Below are 27601 nucleotides of genomic sequence, written 5' to 3' on the forward strand. Positions count from 1 at the left end.
TTCTTTGTGATCTTGATTGTCTTCTGTCTGGGATCATCAGGGCAGGGCTCCTGCAGATGTGCTGAGACAGTGAAGGGATTTTGGCTGACCAGGGTCAAACCCCCCTCCCCTTCTTGTCATATGGAGTAAAATAAAAATGGAACAGTGCAAATCCAATGTATGGTTGATTTTCTATGAATTTATAACAGAAATGTGGCGTATGTAGTGTGTGTGTGTGTGAAGTTTGTACAAACAGAATGATTGGGGTGGGGGGGTTCCTGCTACACCAGGAAAGGGGAATGAGAACGGTTCAACATGTCCAAAGGTGTTGCAACTAGAATGAGAGAAGATTCAGTTTCTCAGGCCTGCTATGAACAGAGCCTATTCATTAGCCTTTAAAAGTAACATTTTGCCTTTTGCCACAGCATCTTGTGATGGAGAGCAGAGAAAAGCTGTTTTGGATTTTTAGAAGACAAAAGGAGTTTTGGACAGTTTTGAGGCCTGGGGTGATGATTGAAGCCTGGGGCGATTTCAGACAGGATTTGGGTATCCTGTCCCTTCAAAAGAACTTATTAATGGAGGAAGGTGGCTCATTTGCATTTATGGTGGTTTTTACACTCATTAAATGGAAACCGTAAGGCTTAAAGCAGCAAGGCAGGACGGAGAGAGTTGTTCCCTCAGATTGTGAGGTGACCCTGCCATTGTGCTTTTCCTGCCTTTTTCTCTCCCACACACATCCCTCATTTTGTACTGAACACTTTTATTTCATTTCATTTCATTTTTATTTCATTTCCCCCGCTCCCCATTCCCTGGTCATCCGTGGTGGGGAAGGAGGGTAAGCGAGTCACATTCAAAGGCCTGCTGTGAGGGAAACGAGGCAAGCCAACATGGCGGCCGCGCAGGTGCTCCCTCTCCCTGCGCCCCGCCCCTCCCTTTCCCAGTGCCATTCATCCTCCTCCTCCCCCTCCTCCCCAGTCCTGCTCCCTTCTCCGAAGTGCCCGGATGCCAGCAGCTCGGCCGCCATCTTCCCGACTCAGCCGAAGCGGTCCCGCACCATTCAGTGAGCGCGAGCCCAGCAGCAGGTGCCGCCGCGGCCGCCGCCAGCCCCGTTCCGAGCCCCGCAACCGCCTCGACCAGCATCCCCGGAGATGTGAGTAGCGCCCGGTTTGCAAAGCGCCGCCGGGCGAGCAATGCTCTTCAGGGTGCATAGAGGCGGGTGCATGGGAAAAAAAGAGAGGTTTTTGACGTTTGCTCGCCGGCGCGAGGGAGGGAAGGCGGCTCAGAGCCGCCCACGCAATGGACCCCCGCGGGTGGTTTTTCCTCCCTTTTCGGTGCTTTGCGGGGGGTCATTGCAACGAGATCGATGGCGTGCAATCACCCCCGGCTTGCATTGGTGTTTGTGCATTAGGTTTGGACCCCCATTTTGGGGAGGGGGGGAGGCGGCGGCGAAGGGCTTGGCCGCCGTCCTTTGCAAAACAACAACCAGGTTTTCAGGGCGTTGGGCTGGGTGAAGGGAGCGCAATGGTGAGAAATGCATGTAGAAACGTTGCGCTGCCCCCCCATCCCCCACGCCGAAGCGCGTTATCCTTTTGTGTCTCTCTTCGCCCACCCACACATCAGCCTAAGGCGATCTAGGGAAGGAGGAGGGGGGGGGATCAGGGCAAGGACGTGAGGCGGCTGGAAGAGATCGAGCGGGGTGGGGGCAATGAGCCTTCCTCCACCTTGAAAGAGATGGCCGGGGGGGGGGGTGCCTTTCCCGCCACCGCCAGGTTTTCCCCCTTCCCTCCACTCCAAACCTCGCATCTTTCCGCAGGCAAAGGGATCAACTGGTTGCAATGTTGCATCTCTCATCTCATCCCCCCACCTCAATGGGGGGGGGGAGAAAGCCCCCCTAAAATAGGCAAGGAGAGAAATAAACAACATGCGGTGTTGCATTTCCCCTAAGATAACGAGAAATAAATGAGGTCATCGTGTATAATCCTTCCCCCTCCTTGGGGGAGGACGTATATGAGAGCCCTGTTTTATCCCCCCCCCCCCCGAAATCATCTTGATGTAGCCAGGATCTAGGGAAGGTGATTTTAATAAATAGTCGGACATTCCGCTTTAATCTTGTCCCCATCCATTTAATCTCTGCCTGCTTTGATGGAGAATTGCCTCTTCTTCCCTCTTTTTAAATATATTTTGCAGGAGAAAGATAGCATTAAATACATTTTTTAAAAAATCTGCCTGCATATAATGTTTCTGCTGTTGTTTTTTTAAATGGGAGTGCCTGCTTCCTCCCTCCCTTTTTCTCCTCCATTAGCATACCTGGAGGCGATTAACTGATTCCTGTGTCAGTGTAAAAAAAATTAACAGATCCCCCCCCCCCTTACAGGTGTTAGGTATATGGTGGTGGTGGGTGCCTAGCGATATCCCCCTCCCCACAAACGCCAGTGGATGCCAAATGCTTTGGTGGTTGAAATCGACAGGGGGGGTTCTGCAAGCATCATCTGACCAGATATATGTGTTCAGCGCCCCCACTTTCCATTTTTCCTCTTCAGTAAGGCACTAGATACAGCCCCTCACCACGTCTGAAATAATGGGGATGTGGGGGGGGGGCACGTTTAAGACCTGCCACCCCTCCCATAATCACCCTTTTGAGTATTTTTAGATTTTGCAAACGCAAGCAGGCAGACAGATGATGCTAAAAATACCCTTTATTCCCAGGCAGTTGTCACTTCCTTGATTTTCATTCAACCTTTGCTGTTTGTTCCTCTTTTGTGGTGGCAGGAGGGCGGGAGTGGAATGCCCCCCCCCCCTTTATTCTGCAAAAACCTCAGCTTCCTTTCGTCGCTGTGATTGGCATCCTTGTGGTGTGGGCTCCCTTTGTGCACCAAATTTTCTGTTTTTCTTTCTGGGGGGATGTAGATCCTTCACGAATTTTGTGTTGTCTTTCCTAATAACACTTCCTAAGCTCTGATAGGGGATGGGGACAGGGGGATGACATTGTGGAGGAGATGGTAAGACTGGATTTGGGGAGGTAAGATTTGGAGTCGGGTCTGTGTGTGTTACGGACAGGATATGTACGTCCGTAATTGAGAGAAACAGGCAGGAACAAGATGTGGAGGGATTGGGGGTAGGTGAGGGGAAAGGAATGAATATATATATATATATATATATATATATATATATGGAATATGGCATTTGTTGTAGGTACATTTTTGGGGCTGCAGTGGTGTACATGCCCAAGAATCGAGGGTTGTTGAAGGCGGTGACAGGATGGCAGGCAGGAACAGATGTGCAGTGAGACTGGGAGATTTTCCTGGCAAATTTCTTTAAAAATAGAGGGTGATGGGAGGGCAAGATGATTTTGAGTCCGCTGCAGAAATGCTTCAGGCATGCTTGGCTGACGAGGGAGCTGCACTCTGCATGCACACAGATGGTCTAGAATTCGTTCGGGGCTGAAGAATTCAAAGGATGGGGGGGGGCAGGCATTTTGGTGTTGAAATCTGGGGATTTTGCTCCTGAAGGAATGGCTTGGCTTGCACTGCTGGCCTGTGATGGAACACGCTCCTCTGCATTGTGAGCTGCCCTGGGATCTACAGGTGGAGGGCAGTATGCAGATTTAATACATAATAATAATTGCAATAACGTTCTGAGGTTCCAAGTGGTGCTTCCGTGCCTTTTCTCCCTGCCCCCTTGTGGGAATATTGTGAGCTCAAGCACAGAGAGAACAGCTGCTAAATTAGCAGATGATGATTTTGTAATGAGATTTAAAATAATAAAAATCAGCCGGTGCAAAAATTATAAACTTACATCGTTTCCACCCCACCCCCACAGCTGTGTTTGACTATGCGTACTTTTTTCTGCCTGAGTATTAATAAAGCTTATGCTGTGTAGACCTACAGCTATATTTTATCCACAAAAATCCACCAATATCCCACAGATTTTGATGTGAGCTTACTCCAGTCTTCAGCGGTTTTGTTTAAAATGGGCCTACCGACCTGACTTGTGTACTTAATCAGATGATAGCTCAGTAACATCATGTGCCCAGCATGTGAATTTTAAAATGTATCAAAACTAGCAGGCTTATATGTGAAAGAGAAACTAATTAGCCAGTTCTTCATAACACTTGACCAACAACATATTCTCTCTCTCTCTTTAATGAATGTAACTCATTGCCAGCAGTACTATCACCCTTCCTTCCATCTCCTCTGTATACCTTAAAACAATGTTTCCCAAATTAGGGTCTCCAGCTGTTTTTTGGACTACAACTCACATCATCCCTAGCGAGCAAGACCAGTTGTCATGGATGATGGGAATTGTAGTCTGAGAAAAACAGCTGGAGACCCAGGTTTGGGAACCCTGCGCCTTAAAGCAACCTTCTTAAACTTTGGGGAAGGGGTGGTGCCCTCAGATGTTGTGGGACCACAACTCCCATCATCCTTGACTAAACTGTCAGGGGATGATGGGAGTTGTAGTCATAGAATCATAGAATTGTAGCGCTAGGGAACCTGAGCAGCATCTGTGCACCCAAATCAAATAACGGATTTGGGTGAGGGGACACACACTACCAAATCATGCCATTTAACATTCTCTCCTCCAATGAACTGGCATATGTAATTGTGCACACTTTCTTCCCTGTCCGCCTTTTTAAGCTCTTCTTAGCTTCCTCTGAAAACAATTCCCCTCTTTTTAGAAGGGCAGGGAGAGACATGGAGATATTGATTCTCCCAGTTCTTCCTTTGAAAGGCCTGAGGACCTTTACAGAATATATGCAAAATTAAGCGATAATCAGATAACGTTTGTAAGTTTTAAGGAAGTTTTGTGATAACATAAGTTAGAAATATTGTTAAAAAATTAGGTAAAAAGTAAAATAATATTGTAGTGCAATATCAATTTAAGAAATGTGGAAGAAGTAATTAAAATGGAGGATTATCAGACAAGCTGAGGGAAGTCAAAAAGGTGAAATTGGTGATAAATAAGATGTTTTGATTGTATAATTTTGTATTGGAAAAGGAATAAAAATTTTATATATATAAAAAAGAAAGGTCTGAGGACTTAAAAAGTTTATCCTTGTACCAGAAGTAATTGTGGTGAACACCCCCTCCAAATAGTGACAAAAACCCTTATTGGATCCGAGTGACTTGAGAGTGTTCACATTGAAGTCAAGGTTGTGGGTTCGAGCCCCACGTGGGGCAAACGATTCCTGCATTTTCAGGGGGTTGGACTAGATGACCCTTGTGGTCCCTTCCAGCTCTACAATGCTGTGATTCTGAACCTGAAACACGTTCCCACCCTAGGAGTGGTCTGTAAATTCCCCTGGGTCTCTTCTTGAGGGTGTGTGGTTGGGTTGAATCAAAGAGAGGAGAGGCCTAGTGCTGTGATCAAATACCCTCCCTCACTTTGCCCTTCAATCTCCCCCTGCCCTACTTTCAATGAATTGATCTCTTCTCCCACTCCTCTTTACTTGAAACTGCCTTTTCTGGCAGTCCGTAATTTGGAAGGTGGGTTTTGTGAAGGAGACAGGGGTACGCTCTCTGAGGCTGTCCCAGGATGTGCAAATAATTTTTGTATGCATTGCGTGGATCTGTGGTTCTCTATCTTGCACCCTTCATTTTTTTCTCCCCTCCTGATGTTTAGCAGCCTTGGGAAATAAGCCTGACCAAGTTACTAGACCACAGGAATGTTTTGCGGCCTTGCCTGTGCTTGTGTTTTGTTGGCCTGAGGCAGGGAGCGGGTGTGGGCTTGCCTAAATCGTGACGATCATCCGTGGCTGATTCGTGTCACGTTATATGGAAATGAAACGATTGATCGATCGATCTTCCCCAGCCTGTCAAGATGTGCCTTTAGCCGCATGGAGCCTCAGCAGATGGCTTGACCGGAGGGGGGAAAATGGAGTAAAAAAGGAAAAAAAGAGGAATTGCCTAATATAGAACAAACAAAACCTTTTGTTCTGAGCAGCTGATACAACAAGTACATCCTTTGTGCCTTTAAAACAAAGGGATAGTCAGAAGATGATTCAAGTCACCTCCTTATCTGCTGTGAAGTCATGTTTTGGCCTTGCCGATAACACCCACCAACCCCACTGAGATAACTCTTCTCCCATGAGAGCTTTTGTCACAGCTGTGGGGACCCCCCCCTCCCAGCTCAAGGGCCACATTCCCTACTGGGGGCCACATGTGAGTGGTGGGTGGGGCCAGAAGCAAAAGTAGGCGGAGCAACCCTGTGATGTAAATCCCTGGGTTTCCAAAGGCAGTCACATCCGTCCCATCCCCTCCTGGCAAATAGAAGGGGAAGAAATGGAGGCAGTGAGAGATTTTACTTTCTTGGGCTCCATGATCACTGCAGATGGTGACAGCAGCCACGAAATTAAAAGACGCCTGCTTCTTGGGAGAAAGGCAATGACAGGCCTAGACAGCATCTTAAAAAGCAGAGACATCACCTTGCCAACAAAGGTCCGTATAGTTCAAGCTATGCTTTTCCCAATAGTGATGTATGGAAGTGAGATCTGGACCATAAAGAAGGCTGATCGCCGAAGAGTTGATGCTTTTGAATTCTGGTGCTGGAGGAGACTCTTGAGAGTCCCATGGACTGCAAGAAGATCAAACCTCTCCATTCTGAAGGAAATCAGCCCTGAGTGCTCACTGGAAGGACGGATCCTGAAGCTGAGGCTCCAAGACTTTGGCCACCTCATGAGAAGAGAAGACTCCCTGGAAAAGACCCTGATGTTGGGAAAGATGGAGGGCACAAGGAGAAGGGGACGACAGAGGACGAGATGGTGGGACAGTGTTCTCAAAGCTACCAGCATGAGTTTGACCAAACTGTGGGAGGCAGTGGAAGACAGGAGTGCCTAGTGTGCTCTGGTCCATGGAGTCACGAAGAGTTGGACACGACTAAACAACAACAATGCCCCCCCCCACTGCCCATTTATAAGCCCACTTTGGGATCCTGACCCTTGAACCTTCACCCTTGTCTTTACCAAATGACTTGGAATAACAAAGGCGGACTTTGGATGTTCATTTGCCTCCAAGCAATAAGCCTGTTCTTTATCTGATGTAGAAATTCCTTAAATTACCTTGGTACGTGCCTCTTGATTGGAGGATGAATTCCTGGCCGGTTTACTATCGCCAAGTAGGTTTTTAAAGGGTTTATTTTTCGGAGGATCTCTGCAGTTCTGCACGTTTCCTGTTTCCTGAGGCCAGGCAGCTGCTGAGATCCCCTCTGTGTCCTAGGGAAGCTGCCGCCTCGTTCGGACCTCAGGCCTTTCATTCTTCCAGCCCAGTTCTGTCCGCTCAGACTGGCAGCAGCCAGCTCCATGTTCTTCTCTCTTCCCGATTCTTTGAATTGGGGAGAACTCCTGGGTGGATGGGGACGCGGGTGGCGCTGTGGGTTAAACCACAGAGCCTAGGACTCGCCAATCAGAAGGTCGGCAGTTCGAATGCCCGCAACGGGGTGAGCTCCCGTTGCTCGGTCCCTGCTCCTGCCAACCTAGCAGTTCGAAAGCACGTCAAAGTGCAAGCAGATAAATAGGTACCTCTCTGGCGGGAAGGTAAACGGCATTTCCGTGCGCTGCTCTGGTTCGCCAGAAGCGGCTTAGTCATGCTGGCCACATGATCCGGAAGCTGTACGCCGGCTCCCTCGGCCCATAAAGCGAGATGAGCGCTGCAACCCCAGAGTCGGCCACGACTGGACCTAATGGTCAGGGGTCCCTTTACCTTTTACCTTTTAACTCAAGAAGTCACTTTATCCTGAGTCAGACAGTTGGTTCACCTAGCTTCATATAGACCACACTGATCTGCAGCAGCTGTCCAGGAATTTATATAGCAATATCCCCCTGAGGATTAAACCTGCCACTTTTCACGTGCGAAGCACATGCTCAGACCCACTGAGCTATAAAGCTTTTCCCGGGTCTGTGCCTCCTACTTTTTCTCCTCTGGTGCCCTTTCCCATTCATGCACACACATTGTGTTGCTGCAAAGGACAAAGCAGTGCACTTTCTGCCTCCTGTTTTTCTCAGTGCAACATTTGATTTAAGTGTGCAATGCTATCTGCACTTGGAGTTCTAGCTAGCTGGTAGTAGTGAATTTTTTATTTTATTTTATTTGCTGTCTTGCGCCCTGCACAATAATGGGATGAGGAAGGGGACAGAGACCAGCAGGGTATCTATCTATCTATCTATCTATCTATCTATCTATCTATCTATGTATGTATAAAGGGACCCCTGACCATTAGGTCCAGTCGTGGCCGACTCTGGGGTTGCGTCACTCATCTCGCTTTATTGGCCGAGGGAGCCGGCGTACAGCTTCCGGGTCATGTGGCCAGCATGACTAAGCCGCTTCTGGCGAACCAGAGTAGCGCACGGAAACGCCGTTTACCTTCCCGCCGGAGTGGTACCTATTTATCTACTTGCACTTTGACGTGCTTTCGAACTGCTAGGTTGGCAGGAGCAGGGACTAAGCAACGGGAGCTCACCCCGTCACGGGGATTCGAACCGACGACCTTCTGATCGGCAAGTCCTAGGCTCTGTGGTTTAACCCACAGCACCACCCGCTTCAAATCCCCATTCAGCCTAACCTACCTCGCAGGATTGCTGGGGGGATTAAATGAAGAAGGGGAGAACCATTCATGCCACCTTGAGCTCCATGGAGGAAAAAGCAGAATGGAAATGCAATACTATTTATTTTATTGTCTTCCAGTAGCCAGTGCTTCCCTCAAAAGTCTGAGAGGTGGTGCTCTCTCCCATCATTCATTTTCGTTCTTGGTGGGGGTTTTTTGTGCTGGTTCCAGAAATAACAAGGTGTGCTGCTCTGAGCTGGAGGTGGTTTGATGGTTACTTAGCATCTTGGTCAAAATCTCATGCATGTAACTGATTTGCTTCCCCTTCTGTCCATGGATCACCCCTGACCTCATTATCGTGAGAGATGTTAAAGCCGTTAGCTACTCCATTTATCATCAATCTTGCCTTCCTACCGGGGCTTAACGTGTTTCTTTCTTTTTTAAATGAAAATATAAGAATAGCACGCGAGTGAGAGAAACAAAATTAAACTGGTTCCACGAACAGTGGTACCTCGGGTTAAGTACGTAATTCGTTCTGGAGGTCCGTACTTAACCTGAAACTGTTCTTAACCTGAAGCGCCACTTTAGCTAATGGGGCCCCCTGCTGCCGCCGGAGCCCGATTTCTGTTCTCATCCTGAAGCAAAGTTCTTAACCCGAGGTACTGTTTCTGGGTTAGCGGAGTCTGTAACCTGAAGCGTATGTAACCTGAAGCGTATGTAACCCGAGGTACCACTGTATATCTCTGTCCTCGACACGTCGAGCAGGGCCTGGTGTTCTTAAAAACGCAACGGGGGGAAAAACAAAAGGAAGAAATTTCTTAATTGGCCTAAGAACATAAGAAGAGTTATTCTGGATCAGGCGAATGTCCAATCTACTCCAGCAGGACTTGAGCACTGGAACCTTCTCCCCTCCCAATATTCAGAAGCGTTTATTTTCTCCAACCGTGGGGACAAAGCGTTGTCGCTCTGCCTCGCAGCCCTTGGAGCTGTGTGTACGTGCTTAACATATATAAGTCATACATTAGCTTATTTTGCATCATTCATTCTCCTGCCAGTCATGCCCGGCTCCTTGGCAACTTCCCCCACAGCTCCTGAGAGTTAGCCAGCCCTGCATCCGGGACTGTACCATTTCAGACTGTTCGGGGTTGGGGCGGGAGGATTTCACGTGACTTGCCTGCAGGGAAAGTCCCTTGCATATAGAAAAGGTAATGTGCAAGTGGAAAGGGTGCTAGTGTGAGCCTCTTCTTTCCTTTATTTATTTTATTTTAAAATTTTAATTTATTGAATTTATATACCGCCCTGTACCCGGAGGTCTCAGGGCGGTTTACATAAAAAGATCACAGTACAGTGGTACCTCAGGTTACATACGCTTCAGGTTACAGACTCAACTAACCCAGAAATTGTGCTTCAGGTTAAGAACTTTGCTTCAGGATGAGAACAGAAATCGTGTTCTAGCGGTGCGGCAGCAGCAGGAGGCCCCATTAGCTAAAGTGGTGCTTCAGGTTAAGTACAGTTTCAGGTTAAGAACGGACCTCCAGAACGAATTAAGTACTTAACCTGAGGTACCACTGTATATAAGATAAAAAATAAAAGCAATAACCCAGTAATACCCCTCCTAAAAAAGAACCACATTTCAAAAGGTTATGGGATGTGTTACATCTCTATGTGCAGGGCATTTTTCTTTCTTTCTTTGAGGGAAGGAGAAGTCATTCTGCGACGTAAGAGGTCCCAGTTGCATCACTTAATCAGAACGAAGCCTTCAAGGACGCTCTCCAGATGTTTTGCATTACAACTCCCATCAGCCAGGGTGGCCAGTGTCTGGGGTTGATGGCAAGCACTAGTCCCTAGCTAACAGGACCAGTGGTCAGGGATGATGGGAATTGTAGTCCCCAAACAGCTGGAGGGCCAAGTTTGGCCATCACTGGTCTACAGCATCTGGGGGGCGCGAGTTGGCAAATGCAGCCTTAGAAGCTCATCTCAACTTGCTCTGTGGGTTAAGGTAAAGGTAAAGGGACCCCTGACCATGAGGTCCAGTCGTGGCCGACTCTGGGGTTGCGGCGCTCATCTCGCTTTATTGGCCGAGGGAGCGGGCGTACAGCTTCCGGGTCCTGTGGCCAGCCTGACTAAGCCGCTTCTGGCGAACCAGAGCAGCGCACGGAAACGCCGTTTACCTTCCCACCAGAGCGGTACCTATTTATCTACTTGCACTTTGACGTGCTTTTGAACTGCTAGGTTGGCAGGAGCTCTGGGGGTTAGCAAACCCATAAAGACAAAGGTTTGTGGGGAATGCTGAATTTCTGGGCCCCAGCGCACACCCTCCCAAGACCCTTTTACATAACCGTGATTTCTGTCCTCAACATGGTCTCCAATGGCCTGGGATTTTTCTCTCTTTTAAAAAAAGGAAAGGGAGGGAAACCAAATCAGATCTGGTAACTCATTTTTTGTTCTGTGTCATTCTCTGTAGCTCTTGCTGGTTTTGTTTCTCTAGCCTTGTCTCCCCCCAATGGATGATCCCAGCCCTTGCCATTGTTTCAGTGGTGTGGCGTCACTGTCTGAAAATAGAAGGCACTTGGGAATGTGTGTGTGTGTGTATGTCTGTCTGTCAGGGAATTGCAGGTCCCTTTTCTCAACATTTTCCTCTTTCATTTTAATTGTTTCGAAAACGAGACTCAGTTGGTGCAAACCAAGGTTTCTGAGCCCCCCCCCCCCCAAGCCTTTGATTCCATGGCTGCCAATCAAATCTGGAAAAGGTACCCAGAAAACATGGGTATTTCAGGAATTTGAGGTGTCCTACCTAAGCTGAGCTGTTCTGATGTGCGCAGGGTGTATTCCATGGGAATTAGACGATTTCATTTTTCGTTTGAAAATCAGGGTCCTGTGGTGTGTAGGATTTTTGGCTACCCAGACCTGCTTCCTTGTGTCCTGTAAAAGCTTGATATGACGCTGTCCAGGTCTCCCTTTCCAGGGATTAAATATAGAGTCCTTGCTCTTAATCCCCCTCTAATTATAGCCTGTTATCTTAAACCCACCAGAGTTTTTGTAGTGCAGACCCCCCCCCCCCAATGTCCAGCAGATCCTCTTTTTTTCTGGCAGGGGCCGGGTGCTGTTTTCTTGCTTTAAAAGGGGTAGTCTTTGGGGGGGGGGGTTGCATTGCAGTTACTGTCTTTATTTTAGATTGTTCAGTTTTTGTGGCATTTAAGCAAAACCGCTGATGGGGAAGATAGGTTTGTGCTGGGCACTTGGGAAGCTGTGGGTGGGGTTACATAGGGGTTTATATTTATTTATTCATATATTATTTACATATATTTACTTACAACATGGCAAAGTGTAATAACAGAGGCCAAATAAAACCAGAAAGAGATAGCTAGAACTAAACATAGAGGAACAAATTTCCATAATGAAACAGGACATAATAAATTAACATCACAAGGTTGCAAGTAACACAAATGGGTTTTCATTATCCTCTACCTTGTGACTAGAGTGCATTATAAAAAGACTCAGATTTCTCGATAGAAACCTTGTCGCCTGCCCTCTCTGTTTCTCTCACCGTATATGTAAGCATAACCATGTACAGGAGTACCTTGGTTCTCAAATTTAATCCATTCTGGAAGTCCATTCCAAAACCAAAGCATTCCAAAACCAAGGCACGCTTTCCCCTAGAAAGTAATGTAAAATGGATTAATCTGTTCCAGACTTAACCCCTAAAACAGCAATCTAACATGAATTTTACAATCTAACAAGACAATTGATCCATAAAATGAAAGCAATAATCAATGTACTGTCATATAAAATAGATAAGTCAGTATTGTAGATGATAAAAATTTTAAAAATAAATTTCTTACCTGCACTGATGATAGTCATTGTTTGGATTGGCTTTTATCCATTTCCACAGTCACAATCAATCAATCAATCAATCAGTAGCTGAACTGGGTTCCACACAGTCACAAAAACAAATTAACCAAAAAAGCTTCAAAAACAAAAACACAAAATAAATAGCAAAAACAAAAGCGCCAAACTTAATCTGATCTGGAAGTCCATTTGACTTCTAAAATGTTAGAAAACCAAGGCACAGCTTCTGATTGGTGCAGGCGCCCCGGAAACAATAGCTGACAGCTGCATTGGACGTCCAGCTTCCAAAAAACATTTTAAAAAACGTAATACTTCTGGGTTTTTGGCGTTTGAGAACCAAGGTACCATTGTATACTATTAGTTATCCATTCTCTAGGATGGTGTTCTGTCTCCCCTGACTCCACCCATTTTGACAAATTATCATTCTGGCAGAAGTTAAGAGGTGTTGTGTTAATTCCCTGCCCTCTGTTTGTACAGTTTCTTTGACGCAAGCCAACGACGCGGGTGTTTATTTTAGTTTATTCCATTTGCATCTCACCCTTTCCTCACTCTGGAACTCAAGGTGTGTCTCCCATTTGGTCAGGTGCTTCAGCCAGGTGCCTGTGTGATGTCAGGACTTGCAAGCCCTGGGGCCGATTTTCAAAAACCTCTGTAGCCACAGACAACCAAATTCCGTACCAAGAGAAGCTGAATCCCGAAGCAGCTCGGAGTGGCCATTATTGATAGGGCTGGCCATATTTGTTGGAAAAGATAGTCATGAATCTCCCCCTGAGGATAGAGAGATAAAGCCCTTTTGATCAATTATGGGGTGAGGGTAATTCCTGTACAGTGGTACCTTGGTTTAAGAACAGCTTAGTTTATGAACAACTTGGATTAAGAATGCTGAAAACCCGTAAGTAGGTGTTTCGGTTTGTGAACTTTGCTTTGGAATAAGAACATGTTCTGCTTCCTGTTGAGCGTGTTATTTGTAAATTGATTCCTCCGCTGCTATGGGAAAGTATACCTTGGTATAAGAACGCTTTGGTTTAAGAATGGACTTCCGGAACAGATTAAGTTCGTAAACCAGGGTACCACTGTATATATCAAGTTGCCTGCAGCAAGTATGAGTTTATAATAAAAACAACAACAATAGCAATAACAACTTATTATTTATACCCCGCCCATCTGGCTGAGTTTCCCCAGCCACTCTGGGCGGCTCCCAATTGAGTGTTAAAAACAATACAGCACAACAAGCGTTTTTGTTTGTTTTGTTTTTAGTTTTTTCTGGGGCATCAATGTAATGACAACTGACGTAACACAATTATGTAGGAAGACGGGTTCCTAAATGTTTGGATGGCTGCTAGTTCTTTATGTCATCACTTTTGGGAACTTAAATGCAAGGCTGGTGGCATTGTTATTTTGTTTTGTTCTTTTTGCTTGTAGGGAACTGAGAACGGATGATGCAATGAAGGTTAACAGAAACTTGTATCTATAAAAATCAATATATAATATGGATTACAGTATAAACAGCAGAGTCTAAAAGCAGCACTCGGATTAAAATTTAAAACAGAAAAGCAGGTTGCAAATATTATGATTTCAGTGTCTGCATCTGCAAAAGGATGCTCTCAGTTTCTGTCTACAAGACAGAGGCGTATCCTCCAGGAGGGTATCCCGGGGCTGTAGAGCCACCACGAAGAAGGCCATGCTTCTTAAATATTTGTTCAGCTAATGCCCCCACAGTGCTTGTTTGGTAGAATGCTTTCTTTTGTTTTTAGAGGGTGACTGCCTGGTTTTGGACCCAGAACTGCCTTTGAGGAGGCTTTTCCTTGTGAGGACGAAATACCTCTTTGCTCATAACCTGTGATCGGCATTTAATGGATGTTTATTACCTGATTTACATATGGCCTTTTAGGGAGCGCCCCCTCTCAAAAAATACCCCAGGCATCACAAAACCTCATAAAGGCTTTCCACCCCCGAAGCTTAATTGTGGCATGGGGTTACAGGGAGTGTTAACCCCTCTTCACTGTGACACCCCCTTCTAAAATATCCCCATGTGTTGCAGTTTTGGTGGCAAGCCTAATTATGGCTGTGTGAGGCAGGATTTGTGGTGGGTCAAATGTGAAGGCTGAATCTGACCTTTAGGCTAGTGGGTTCCAGGCCAGTCCTTCATTGCACGTATTTCTTTTATGCAGTGGTACCTCGGTTCTCAAACTTAATCCGTTCCGGAAATCTGTTCCAAAACCAAAGCGTTCCAAAACCAAGGCACGCCTTCCCATGGAAAGTAATGCAAAATAGATTAATCCGTTCCAAATTTTCAAAAACAACCCCATAAACAGGAATTTAACATGAATTTTACTATCTAACGAGACCATTGATCCATAAAATGAAAGCAATAAACAATGTACTGCAGTCACACAATCAATCAGTAGCTGAACTGGGTTTCACACAGTCACAAAAACAAAAAAAGCCACAAAAAGGCAAAATACATAGCAAAAGCAGACCTCAGCATAACACTCAAAATGGAAGTGTGGCACTCAAATCGGAAGCGTAGCACTCAAAATGGAGCACGTTTGGCTTCCAAAAAAAGTTCGCAACTGGAACACTTACTTCCGGGTTTGCCGTGTTTGGGTTCCAAGTTGCTTGAGTTCCAAGGCGTTTGAGAACCAAAGTACCACTGTATATATTTTTGGCTTGTATCTATTAATTACATTTCACAGTTCTTTGAGGACAGATGCCTTTCTGTGTCTTCCATGTTTTGTTTTTATGATGTAAGCTGTCCTTACTAAGACAGCTGGGACCTATAACTTTTTAATGTGAGATGAAGTCGGGGCGGGCAGATGATGATGATGATAACCACCGTTTTCGCTTTCTCTCTTGCCCGCAGGTCGGCTCCCGCTGCCGCCGCGCCCCCCGCTGCCGGAGGAGAGGGGGGTGGCCCTCCTCCCCCACCCCCCAACCTCACCAGCAACAGAAGGCTGCAGCAAACTCAGGCTCAAGTCGATGAGGTCAGTCGCGTGGGCAAGGATGAGTGTGGTGCTGGGCACTTTGGGGGAGAGTAGCCGCCTTCTCCTTGCCACCTCTGTTGGATTGGGGAGGGGGGGTTGCAAGGTGACTCTTCCCACATAATTGCTTAGGATGGGAGGAGTAAAAAGGTAAAGGGACCCCTGACCATTAGGTCCAGTCATGATCGACTCTGGGGTTGCGGCGCTCATCTCGCTTTACTGGCCAAGGGAGCCAGCGTTTGTCTGCAGACAATTTTTCCAGGTCATGTGGCCAGCATGACTAAGCCTCTTCTGGCGAACCAGAGCAGCACACAGAAACGCCGTTTACCTTCCCGCCGCAGTGGTACCTATTGATCTACTTGCACTTTGACATGCTTTCGAACTGCTAGGTTGGCAGGAGCAGGGACCGAGGAACGGGAGCTCACCCCGTCGCGGGATTCGAACCGCCAAACTTCTGATCGGCAAGTCCTAGGCTCTGTGGTTTAACCCACAGCGCCAGGTGGGAGGAGAGCATGGAATAAAAGTCCATACCTACATACAGCACAAACACACAGGCTGTAGCTCAGTGATAAAGACTTTGTTTTGCATGCAGAAACTCCCCGGTTCAGCATCTGATGGACTTTCCAGTAGGACGGGGAGAGATTTCTGCCCCAAACCCCAGAAAACCACTGGTAGTCATTGTAGACCACTTTTTTTTCTGGGCCACACTTTCAGAATAAAAAAATGGCCACACCCATTTTTTAATTGATCAGAAAATACTGCCACTGCTGCAGCTACTACTACTCATTTTATGACTTCTATCCCATCTATCTGACTTGGTTTCCCCAGGCACTCTGGGCGGCTTCCAGCAGTGAAACACTAGGCATTGAAAGGCTACAGGGCTGCTTTCAGATGTCATTGGAAAGCCAGATAGTTGTTTATATCCTTGACATCTGACGGGAGGGCGTTCCACAGGGTGGGCGCCACCACCGAGAAGGCCCTCTGCCTGGTTTCCTGTAGCTTTACTTCTCGCAGTGAGGGAACCGCCAGAAGGCCCTCAGAGCTAGACCTCAGTGTCTGGGCTGAACAATGGGGGTGGAAAGTATACTGGGCCGAGGCCGTTTAGCGCTTTAAATGTCAGCATCAACACTTTGAATTGTGCTCAGAAACGTACTCAGAAAATACATTGGCAAACAAAAAAATAAACAATTCTCAGCAGTGCTTGATTTATAACATAGAATGCAACTACTTTGTGATATGATAAAGGGACAAGTTGATAAAACTTTCTTCACATTAGCCAATGGCCATAGCAACAGTAAAACATTACAGTATACAGTAAGCGGAAAAGGAAATTTAATATAAGAGCACACTTTAAAGTCCTGAATCAGCAGTCAGTTGGTGGCCCTTATTCTGATTTCCTCAAGGGACAAGTATAAAGCAATGCAGCCACCACCTGAACCCGTAACACCCCAGGTCATGCGTAGGCAAACTAGGGGCCGGATCCGGCCCAATCTCCTTCTAAATCTGTCTTGTGGACGGTCCGGGAATCAGCGCGTTTTTACATGAGTAGAACGTGTCCTTTTATTTAAAATGCACCTCTGGGTTATTTGTGGGGCATAGGAATTCATTCATCCCCCCCATAAAAATATAGTCCGGCCCCCGCACAAGGTCTGAGGGACAGTGGACCGGCCCCCTGCTGAAAAAGTTTGCTGACCCCTGCTCCTAGGTCAGTCACTGAGGTCATCCGAATGGGCTGCTGTTAAGATGTTCCCCATATTTCAGAGGCCTAGTCAGCCTTAACAAGAATTTGGGGAGTTAGTACCAGTGGTCTTATGCTGTGCAACACACTCCTGGCAGAGATTCAGCAGGTATGCTCAGTTTTTGTTTGTTTACTAACTAAAATTTATATACCGCTTGATTTTATTTTATTTAATCGCTTAAAATCATTCCAACCTCAAAGTGGTTAAACAGAACTAAAGCAACTTCTGGCCTTCTCTTGAATAACTGGCTCATGTTGAGAGGCGCTGTGGTGCACTGGTTTGTGTGTTGGACCTTGGAGACACGGGTTCGAATCCCTGCTTGACCATGAGGCTTACTGGGTGACCTTAGGGCAGTCCTAGTCTCTGGGTCTAACCCTACCTCACAGGGTTGTTGTGGCGATTGAGGAGGGGGAGAATCATGTACGCCACCAAAAAAAAGGGTGGGACATAATTCAGTTGATAAACAATAACTAAACAATAATGCTGACAGGCCTTTGCAGTACTTCAATTTTTATTTTGATCAGCCATTCTCCTTAACGGTTATCTGCATTTTTGTTTTTTTAATTGCATCTTACGGTTTTAGCATTATACGCCCTCGTGCTATTTAATGGTATGGTGGTAGAGAAATATTTCTGTAAATAAAATGCAACCCTGTGTTGCAAATTTTGGCTGTGCTCATCAGCCAGGCCTTATTAGCAGCCGCCAGCGGTCTCCTCTCTCACCCCCTCTGGAAACTTGTGAGAGTAGATGTCTCACTTTTTTCTTTTCTTTTTTCTTTTGTTTATTTGATTTTTCATAATGTTTAAGGTGTCTCACTTTTCATGCACTTTAGAGATACCATTCATGCCTCTTTCTCCTGTTGAGAATATTTAAAATACTTCCACCCTGGCTTTCCCGATATTTGTACTCAAGGCTGCTTACAACAGGAGAGTATGAAACAGTCATGAGACTTAAGACGGAGATCAGCAATGGCCTCAGCCAGCAGCAGAATTCTGCAAAAAGTCATGGTGTCACTTATGCAAAAGCCCAGGGGAATAATTCCGTTTATCCAAAGCAATTTTCACCCCTCTCTGAAGCAGAAGAGGCTCCCAAGGCAGCTTATAAAGTTCAATAAAAGTGCATTACTCTCAAAATCTGTTTCTTGTTTGTGGCTCTTGTACGTTCTTAACTCTGTGAATATATGGAAAGAAACGCAATAAAAAATTTAAAAAATAAATAAATAAATAAAAGTGCAGCTGCTTCTCTACCCTCGGAAAGAAAATGTGATGGGGAGGGAAGAGGAAAAAAGCAGGTTCTCACAAGCAGGGGTCAGGAACCTGCAACTCTCCAGATGATGCTGGTTTGCAACTCCTCTCCTTGGTGTCTGACAAATGGAGGGTTTTAGATTCATGTAACATTTCCTTAGGGACGCGGGTGGCGCTGTGGGTTAAAGCAGGGGCGCTGACTTATAAAAAATATTGGGGGGGCCCATTCCGACTTATAAAAAATATTGGGGGGGGGGCCAAGACCTCCAAACCGCTGCTGCTGGGGGAACGAAAGGGGCGAGCCCCAGGCTGCCCCGACCTTAAGTGAACCTGTGAGGGCCCGCCCTTTGCGGCAGCCGATTGGCTGTCGCCGTGGGCGGTGAATATTAATGAGCTAGGGGGAATCCCCGCTTCCCCGCGAGATTGTTGATGGGTCGAGAGCCCGCAACCCCACCCCCTCTCTAGATCGGGAGTGGCTTTGTTTTAACTCACTACTGAATGTATTTTAAAAGGTAACTATCGTCAAACAAGGAAAATAAAAAATACCAACATAATTTTGTGATTTTACAAAGCATAATATAACTAATAATTTTCTTAAATTATTGGGGGGGCAGAGCCCCCCCAAACGAATTTTTGAAGGGGCTCGGGCCCCCTCAGGCCCCATGGAGTCGGCGCCTATGGGTTAAAGCCTCAGCGCCTAGGACTTGCCGATCGAAAGGTCGGTGGTTCGAATCCCCGCGGCGGGGTGCGCTCCCGTTGCTCGGTCCCAGCGCCTGCCAACCTAGCAGTTCGAAAGCACCCCCGGGTGGAAGTAGATAAATAGGGACCGCTTACTGGCGGGAAGGTAAACGGCGTTCCGTGTGCTGCGCTGGCTCGCCAGATGCAGCTTGTCACACTGGCCACGTGACCCGGAAGTGTCAGCGGACAGCGCTGGCCCCCGGCCTATAGAGTGAGATGGCCTCACAACCCTAGAGTCGGACACGACTGGCCCGTACAGGCAGGGGTACCTTTACCTTTACCTTAACATTTCCTTGGGACGCGGGTGGCGCTGTGGGTTAAAGCCTCAGCGCCTAGGACTTGCCGATCGAAAGGTCGGCGGTTCGAATCCCCGCAGCGGGGTGCGCTCCCGTCGTTCGATCCCAGCGCCTGCCAACCTAGCAGTTCAAAAGCACGTCAAAGTGCAAGTAGATAAATAGGTACCACTCTGGCGGGAAGGTAAACGGCGTTTCCGTGCACTGCTCTGGTTCGCCAGAAGCGGCTTGGTCATGATGGCCACATGACCCGGAAGCTGTACCCCGGCTCCCTCGGCCAGTAAAGCGAGATGAGCGCCGCAACCCCAGAGTCGGCCGTGACTGGACCTAATGGTCAGGGGTCCCTTTACCTTTACTAACATTTCCTTGCAATGGGAAAGGGAAGAGTTCAGATAGCCCGATGGCATGGTAGCCACAAGGTGAGAGTTGAGATTGAATTCAGAGACAGCTGATGGGTTCGTCTTGCATCTATTTTCTCTCTCTCTCTCTCTCTCTTGGCTTTTCAGCCCATGTGCTTGTGTGAGAGATCTTGGGGTGGGGCAGATTGGACTGGCCCATTCTCTGTCCCCCTACAGAGTTCCCTGCGGTCGACAGAAGCCTGTGGGCCTCTTAGTTTTACAGTGGTCTCCAGGAGGAAGTGTGAAGTTGTACTGGCAGCTGTGTGGCGTTATCAGTCCCGGATTTACGTATAAGCTAAACAAGCTATAGCTTAGGGCCCCACTCTCTCTCCCCCCCCCCCAATTTTTTATTCATTTTATAACACAACTAAACAACCCAAACAGAAAAACAAACAATACAAGCAAATTCTTGTCTTATCCTTATTTTTTCTAAACATTGTTAAGTGGACGTCCCCAAGTCCCCCCATCTGATTTTCATTTTACCTCATCTTTAGCTGTTTACATATATCATAATTTTTAATGTTTTTATCAGGCTTTTACCACAAAAATCTTCACATTTTATCACTTACAAATAATACTATTTTAAAATACACTGTCTTCTAACCCTACAGCCTATATCCACTTCCAAAGCTATTCTAAAATTTAAATATTAACAGATTTTTTCAAATATTCTTCCAACTTCTTCCAATCTTCTTCCACCGTCTCTTCTCTCTGGTCTCGGAGTCTCCCAGTCAGTTTGGCAAGTTCCATATAGTACATCATCTTCATCTGCCATTCTTCGATAGAGGGCCCCACTCTCTTGGGGCCCCCCAAAAAATTTAAAAGATGATTTTTTTTTTTAACCATATAGCATATATTCAACACAAAAAACAGTGACAATTTGTTGTTGACAAAGGACAGCTGGAAATATAAAGGGCCCCAGTACCTTCAGTAGCTTAGAGCCTCATCAAACCTAAATCCGACCCTGGGTGTAATGGTTAGAGTACAACGTGGGAGAGAGCAGGGTTTGCACCCTCAGTTGGCCATGAAATGGTCTCACCCAGGGAGAGGTGACCCTGGGCCTGTCACAACATCGCAGGGTCGTTGTGAGGAGGAGAACTTCGTGCTAAACCTTGCACATCTTGGAGGTGAAAGCGCCATATAAATCAGAATAAATGAATAATAATAATAATGGCCGCCCTTTCTCCTGCTTCTCTTCCTTTTCCTGCTCCAGGTCGTGGACATCATGCGAGTGAATGTGGACAAGGTTCTCGAGAGGGATCAGAAGCTCTCGGAGCTGGACGACCGCGCTGACGCTCTGCAGGCGGGGGCCTCCCAGTTCGAAACCAGTGCAGCCAAGCTCAAGCGCAAGTACTGGTGGAAGAATCTAAAGGTAACCTGAGAAGAGCAGCAGGCACATGGGGCCCTTTGAATGTGGTGCTAAAAGCCCTTCCTTGTGTTGCCAAAACGGCCGTGCAGGTCTTAACTGGGAATGAGAAGGCTCAACATTGCCCAGCCCCCCAAAATCCGTGTTTCAATTTTGAGACTTATAAAACTTAAGAGTGAAGCGCTGGCCCTCTGAGTATACGTGCAGATTCCCCCTGGATGAATCATCTAAACGGGAGAAAGGGAAGTGAGTGGTGCAGTGTGTCGCTTCCGGGTGGCCTAAGCTGCAGGATCTGTCCCAGGAAGGGCTTCCTCCTGTTCACTCACTTCATTGATTCATTCGTTTTATTTGTATGCTGCTTTTCCGCAAAAAAATTCGTGCTCAAAGTGGCCGACGACAAAGAAAATAGGCATCTGGAAAACCCAACAGTGCAAAAGCAATTTTCATGATAGATAACATAGTGCAGCAAGACGATAGCAATTACGGTAACGTACAATATACCGTATTTTTCGCACCATAGGGCGCACCGGACCAAGGAGGGGGAGAACGGGGGGGGGATTCTCCCCCTCTCTGCTCAGCGCCCCTTCAGCGAAGCGGGAGGAGAAACGGAGCCCCTTCCATTTCTCCTCCCGCTTCGCTGAAGGGGCGTTGCGCAGAGAGGGAAAACTGTTCAGCGCCTCTCCAGCGAAGCGAAGCCTGGAGAGCAAGAGGGATCGGTGTGCACCAACCCCTCTCACTCTCCAGGCTTCAGGCGGCTATCCGCAAGCCTTCGGAGCGCGGCGGGAACTCCTACTGCGCTCCGAAGGCTTGCGGATAGCTGCCTGAAGCCCCCGGAGCGCAGCCTTTGAAGCCTCCGCAGGGCTGCGTGCTGCCTTCACCCCGCTGCCCTGCGGAGGCTTTGCGCAGCCATCCCCAAGCTAGAACAGAGAGACAGTGCTGCTCAGCGCTCCGTCTCCCTGCTCTGGCTTTGGGCTTAGCCGCGCAGCCTGCATTCGCTCTATAGGACGCACACACATTTCCCCTTAATTTTCAGAGGGGAAAAAGTGCGTCCTATAGAGCGAAAAATACGGTATATATGGGACGCGGGTGGCGCTGTGGGTAAAACCTCAGCGCCTACGACTTGCCGATTGTCAGGTCGGCGGTTCGAATCCCCGCGGCGGGGTGCGCTCCCGTCGTTTGGTCCCAGCGCCTGCCAACCTAGCAGTTCGAAAGCACCCCCGGGTGCAAGTAGATAAATAGGGACCGCTTACTAGCGGGAAGGCAAACGGCGTTTCCGTGTGCTGCGCTGGCTCGCCAGATGCAGCTTTGTCACGCTGGCCACGTGACCCGGACGTGTCTCCGGACAGCGCTGGCCCCCGGCCTATAGAGTGAGATGGGCGCACAACCCTAGAGTCGGACACGACTGGCCCGTACGGGCAGGGGTACCTTTACCTTTACAGTATATATCAACATTTCAGTACCGTAAATACAAGAAGATCACATAAGCAACAGCCATCATACAACAGCAAAAATAAGAAGGGAGCTTGACTGTTTCCCCATGGTCCTAGGAAACCCCCCCCCCAACAATATTGCTCTGGGTCCTTCTCCTGCAGCAACTTGCAAGGCCCCCACAGGCAGGGAGTGGGGTTCAGCTGCTCCTGCCCTTGCTTGTTCCCAGAGACCAGTTGCATCTCCTGGCACCTTTTCCCAGCTCATCCTCTCGCTCCCCCCCCCCCCTTCTTCTCTCCCAATTGCAGATGATGATAATCCTGGGGGTCATATGCACCATTATCTTGATCATTATCATTGGTGAGTTTCACCTTCTCATGGGGGAAGGCCATATTTTGGGGGTGGGAGGGGTTGTCTGTCTTTACGGTCACTTGGGCTCGTTCTGGGTCCAGGTCCCAAACTCTGGCGGACAGAGCATTGCTGCTTCCCTTTTGAGAAAAGGCTCAGGGCTGCCGGTCTGTTCTCTACAGAAAAAGCTCTTCCACCAGAGCGAGGCTTGCGCCTGTTTTCCCCACGCCAGCATTCAGTGCTGGAGCAAGTAAAGCCGTCAGAAAAGAAAAGAGCATGTGCAGAGTGCAGCTCTCCCGTGAGAGTGCAGAGTGCAGAAGTTGAGCTGAGGGAGTTTGGTTTTCAGGCAGACTGCTGACTCCAGTCATTTTCTTTAAGGCAACACTTTTCCTTTCTCCGTGGCCCCTGAATTGTAAGGGCCTCTCGTTTGCCGCCACGTGGGTGGCTCATAAATCTGGATGCGACGGTGTTAATAATAATAATAATTTTTTATTTATACCCCGCCCATCTTGGCTGGCTTTCCCCAGCCACTCTGGGTGGCTTCCAACCGAATATTAAAATCAATACAGTGGTACCTCGCAAGACGAATGCCTCGCAAGACAAAAAACCCGCAAGACGAAAGGGTTTTTTGTTTTTTGAGCTGCTTCGCAAGACGATTTTCCCTATGGGCTTGCTTCGCAAGACGGAAACGTCTTGCAAGTTTGTTTCCTTTTTCTTGACACCGTTAATACAGTTGCGACTTAACTTCGAGGAGCAACTCATAGCACGCGGTGTGGTAGCCTTTTTTGAGGTTTTTGAAGACTTTGGTGATTTTTGAAGCTTTTCCAAAACTTTTCCGACACCGTGCTTCGCAAGACGAAAAAATCGCAAGATGACAAAACTCGCGGAACGAATTAATTTCGTCTTGCGAGGCACCACTGTACAGCATCAAACATTTAAAACTTCCCTAAACAGGGCCGCCTTCAGTTGTCTTTTGAAACTAAAGTAGTTGCTTATTGCCTTGACATCTGCTGGGGTCTCTAGAAGGGCTCTGGAGCGGTGTGGATATTGTTTAGGGCCTGGTCTTTGGGCGTGGGGTCTGTATCCTGCTGGAAGGCTTCTCAGAGTAACTTGGTTGGCTGCTGCAGGAATCCCAAGAACCCGTCCAGTCGGGCCTTTGCTCTGATGCAGCAAGACACCTCTTTAGCTGGTACTGTCAAGACAGCGACCTACCTTACAGGGTGGTTGTGAAAAGAGCTGCAACAAGGAGTTGCATGTGGCGCTCTCTTTGAAAGGATTGCACAAATGTCGGAAGGGGATGGGGAGGCAAGGAGACTTGAATGGCAGTGGGAACTTGGCTTGGCCGTTCTGGCTTCTTCCTCTAGTCAAGGACCACTTTTGGAAGGCGGTAGCATCCATCCCTCTGTGTGTGTGTTCTGGGAGGTGGGTTACCTTAGCAACCGCATCCTGGCTGCCTGGACCCACCCTGCTGCACAGATTTATTTTTTGGGGATAACAGCTGAGTTGGAGTGATACAGTTTGGGGGCGGCCGAATCTCTTGAGGTTATTAACGGTCCTTTCCCTCCCTTACCCTCTCCCCTTCCTCCTTTTGCAGTTTACTTCAGCACTTAATGGAATTTATGGAGCCATTTCTCATCCAGGAGCAACGGCCGGGAGCAGCGTGAGGGGCAAAGCATCCCCCCTCCTCTAGATCTCAGCCATATCTTCCAGCTGCCCTCCCCCCCCCGCCTCCCCTCCCTCCATACGCCCCTTACACCCTCCCAAACCCCCTCCTCCCCTCCGGTGTGTATGTGTGGGTGTGCATTGCGTGTGGGTGTCTTGTAAATAGCCTGATTTGTTATTTATACATATATATATATATATAATATAATATATTTTGTCTGTTTGTAGATTTATTACTAGACTTTCCATGTGTCATGGAATCTTTCCCCCTTCCTCTTCTCCTGCCAACCCCCAACTTCTCTCTCTCTCTCTCTGACAGTGTTTTTTCAGTGTCTTGGTTTTTAACTAAAATCTTCAAGGACCAATAACTCCCCGTGATCCTTAACCCTTCTCCCGACTTAGCTGGGCTCAGAAACTCCTAAGGCACTATGCCCACCGCACTTCCTCCCCATGCAAAAAATAAAATAAAATATGTCCTCCGGATACTAATGTTGGAACAGTCTTGGGTTGTGGATTTTCCTGCCCTGTCTGCAGTCTTTTACAGCCCAAGATTTCAAGGCACCTCTTCGGAAGTGGGATGCCATGAGTGCCCAGTTTCCCTTGGTCTGGATGCGACCCTTTGCCTCTTGCAACCGTTGTAACATTGGACTAGATTGCGGTGTGTTAGGCTGTCGGGAATTTCTTTGCCTGCTCTCTCTTTTGATTCCAGCCCCTTCCGCGGCGGGGAAGAACCTCTACCCTTCGTGATCTTCTGTAACATTCCTGGAGTTGTGCTGTGTGCTGTGTCTTCGAAGTAACCAACACTATACCTTATAATTCCCTCCCACCCACCCACCCCGGTGCAGGGAACAGCTCTGTTTTGGGAATCCTGCAACAGCCCTCTCCTCGCCTCCTCCCGCCACTTACGGGAGAGGCGGATGATTTTCCTGCCATAGATGTCCTAAATGAAAACTGCCTCTCTCTCTTTTTTTTGATAATAATAATAAAAATACGAGTATACAAGGTAATATAACGTGTACATTCCAGACCTGCCCGGTAAAGGAGCCGAGGTTATCTAAATAGGGGAAGCAGGATAGCTGCCCACAACCCAAAATATGACTCCCAAGTCCTCCTCTTCTTGCAATCACTGCCTATTTGCCGGGAATTGGGGTATTTTCATTCGTGTCTGGGTAACAAGCAAGCTAGGGTTCTGCCTTTGGTTCCTTTCAGAAGTGTGTTTATGTGTTGTGTTGAAAGCACAGATAACTAGCAGATTCGACGTCAAGTGATACGGGGGGGAGCGTTGCTGTTTAATAATCCTTGGAGCAAGAAAATATCTCCTCCCCCCCCCCCCATGCTTGGGAAATTCTATTTGGGCCAGTTTTGCGCTATAGCAAAATAGTTTTTCTGTGTCTACTCTCTCAACTTCTGAATGGAACTACTAGCAAGGGAGGGGTGTGTGTTGTGTGTGTATATGTGTGTGTGTGGATGGAGAGTTTTGAGTAGGGAGGAGGCTGGCTTGAATACAGGCTTTTTTTGTGGGGGGTGGGGAGGGAAACGCCTCCTCTCTGCCCCCACTTCCCCATCCTCACCCGAGATCAGCCAGTTTCGCTTTGCAAATGTCGTAATTGTGATATTGTGACGAGTGACCTCCTCCCCCCCCCCCCCCCCGAATTCCTGTTTAGCACAAACTGCCATTTTTCTTGGCCTGTTTATAATGTCGGCGATGTGTGACTCTTCTCTTTTTTTATTTTTTTTGGTACATCTTCCCCCTCCCCTCTCCTCTTCCCCCCTCCTCTTTCTCCCAAGTAGAGTGGGGGGGGGAGCAAATGTTTAAAAAAATTATCCCTTATCCACTTCTGTGTTCCGGATCGCTCTCTTGAGACCGAGGAATTTCAAGAGGGAACCAGGAGAGGTTCTGGATCGCGCTCTCTCTCTTGCGGCCACGGAATTTCAAGAGGAAGCTAAGAGAGGAACTGGCTTTTCGCGGGAATCACCATCGCAGCTTGGCGAGTCGGGTGCCCCCTGCCAGTTTGGAGGGAAAACTTGGCAAGGGGCGTCTTGCTAGCGAGAACGGGGTGTTGGGGCAGAACTTGCACCACGTGTGTGGGGAGTAGGCTTAGAAGCCCGATTAACATCCTAGCTCCCGACAACGGAGGGAAACTAAGGGAGCTAGGAGGTTAGATGACTGGCGCCTTCTCCCCTGTCGGAAAAAGTTGCTGGCAAATCTCTTAGGGGATGCTCGGATATTGTGAACTGCTGGGGAAGAGGTCGTGGGGCGGGGGACGCTATCACTTGGAGGAGGGGGAAGCTTTTGAGGTTGCTCCTTGAACAACAGACAGCAGCGGGGATGATGGAGGTCCTGGACACATCTGTCTTCCATATATACTGTGGAAAAGGGTGTGTTTCATTAGGGTACGATTTGCAGGCTGGGTGGGGATGGAGAGAGAAGGGGCTGCAATTCTCCAGCTGGACAGCAGGTGTCACTGCTGCTCTCCAGCTCCCTGGATGCAGCCCTCTTAGTTAGAGAAAACTGCTGGTGGGGAAAGGGGACGATTTAAAGGTAGAAAAGGGGTATTTTAAGGGGTAGGGTAGATCAGGGCTCAAGGGGGCGAGGAAAGGCCCTTTGCTTTGCTGCCCACTCCCCCTCCTCTTCCCTCTTCCTCAGCAGGCCTGGGTTATGCGGGAAAGGGGTTGGACTCGTTACAGACATGACCGGGAATGACTATGCTGTGAAAAATACCTGAAATTTGGAAGGGGGAAAAAAATAGTACAATAAATGTCCTGTGGAGAACGCCCAATTATTATGCTTTGTCTTGCTTGTCTTGTCTTGAAAAAGGGCTGGTCTCTGCACTCGCTGGGGCAGGGGAAGGAATCTCATAACTCGGCTCAAAGAAAATCAGTAATAAGTAACCGCACATTAAAAAAACAGAAATATACGCAATCCTTTCCGTGCTTTTCAAGAGCATGAAAATGGCGTGTCAATGTGTGTCAGTCTTTGCTCGTCCAGTTAGCAGGGCCGTCGCGAGACATTTTGGCACTGGGTGCAAATCTCAATA

General features: G+C 47.8%; 1 protein-coding gene across 1 annotated transcript; it reads left to right on the forward strand.

The window, feature by feature from the left end:
* Nucleotides 1-958: 958 nt before the first annotated feature.
* VAMP2 (vesicle associated membrane protein 2) lies at nucleotides 959-27343 on the forward strand. Its single transcript, XM_028703494.2, has 5 exons — nucleotides 959-1129; nucleotides 15230-15350; nucleotides 20973-21131; nucleotides 22862-22913; nucleotides 24496-27343. Coding segments are annotated over exons 1-5 (351 nt in total). The 5' UTR covers nucleotides 959-1127; the 3' UTR covers nucleotides 24513-27343.
* The last annotated feature ends 258 nt before the right edge of the window (nucleotides 27344-27601 follow it).

Source organism: Podarcis muralis, chromosome 13 (genome assembly GCF_964188315.1).
Source record: "Podarcis muralis chromosome 13, rPodMur119.hap1.1, whole genome shotgun sequence".
Taxonomy (NCBI): domain Eukaryota; kingdom Metazoa; phylum Chordata; class Lepidosauria; order Squamata; family Lacertidae; genus Podarcis; species Podarcis muralis.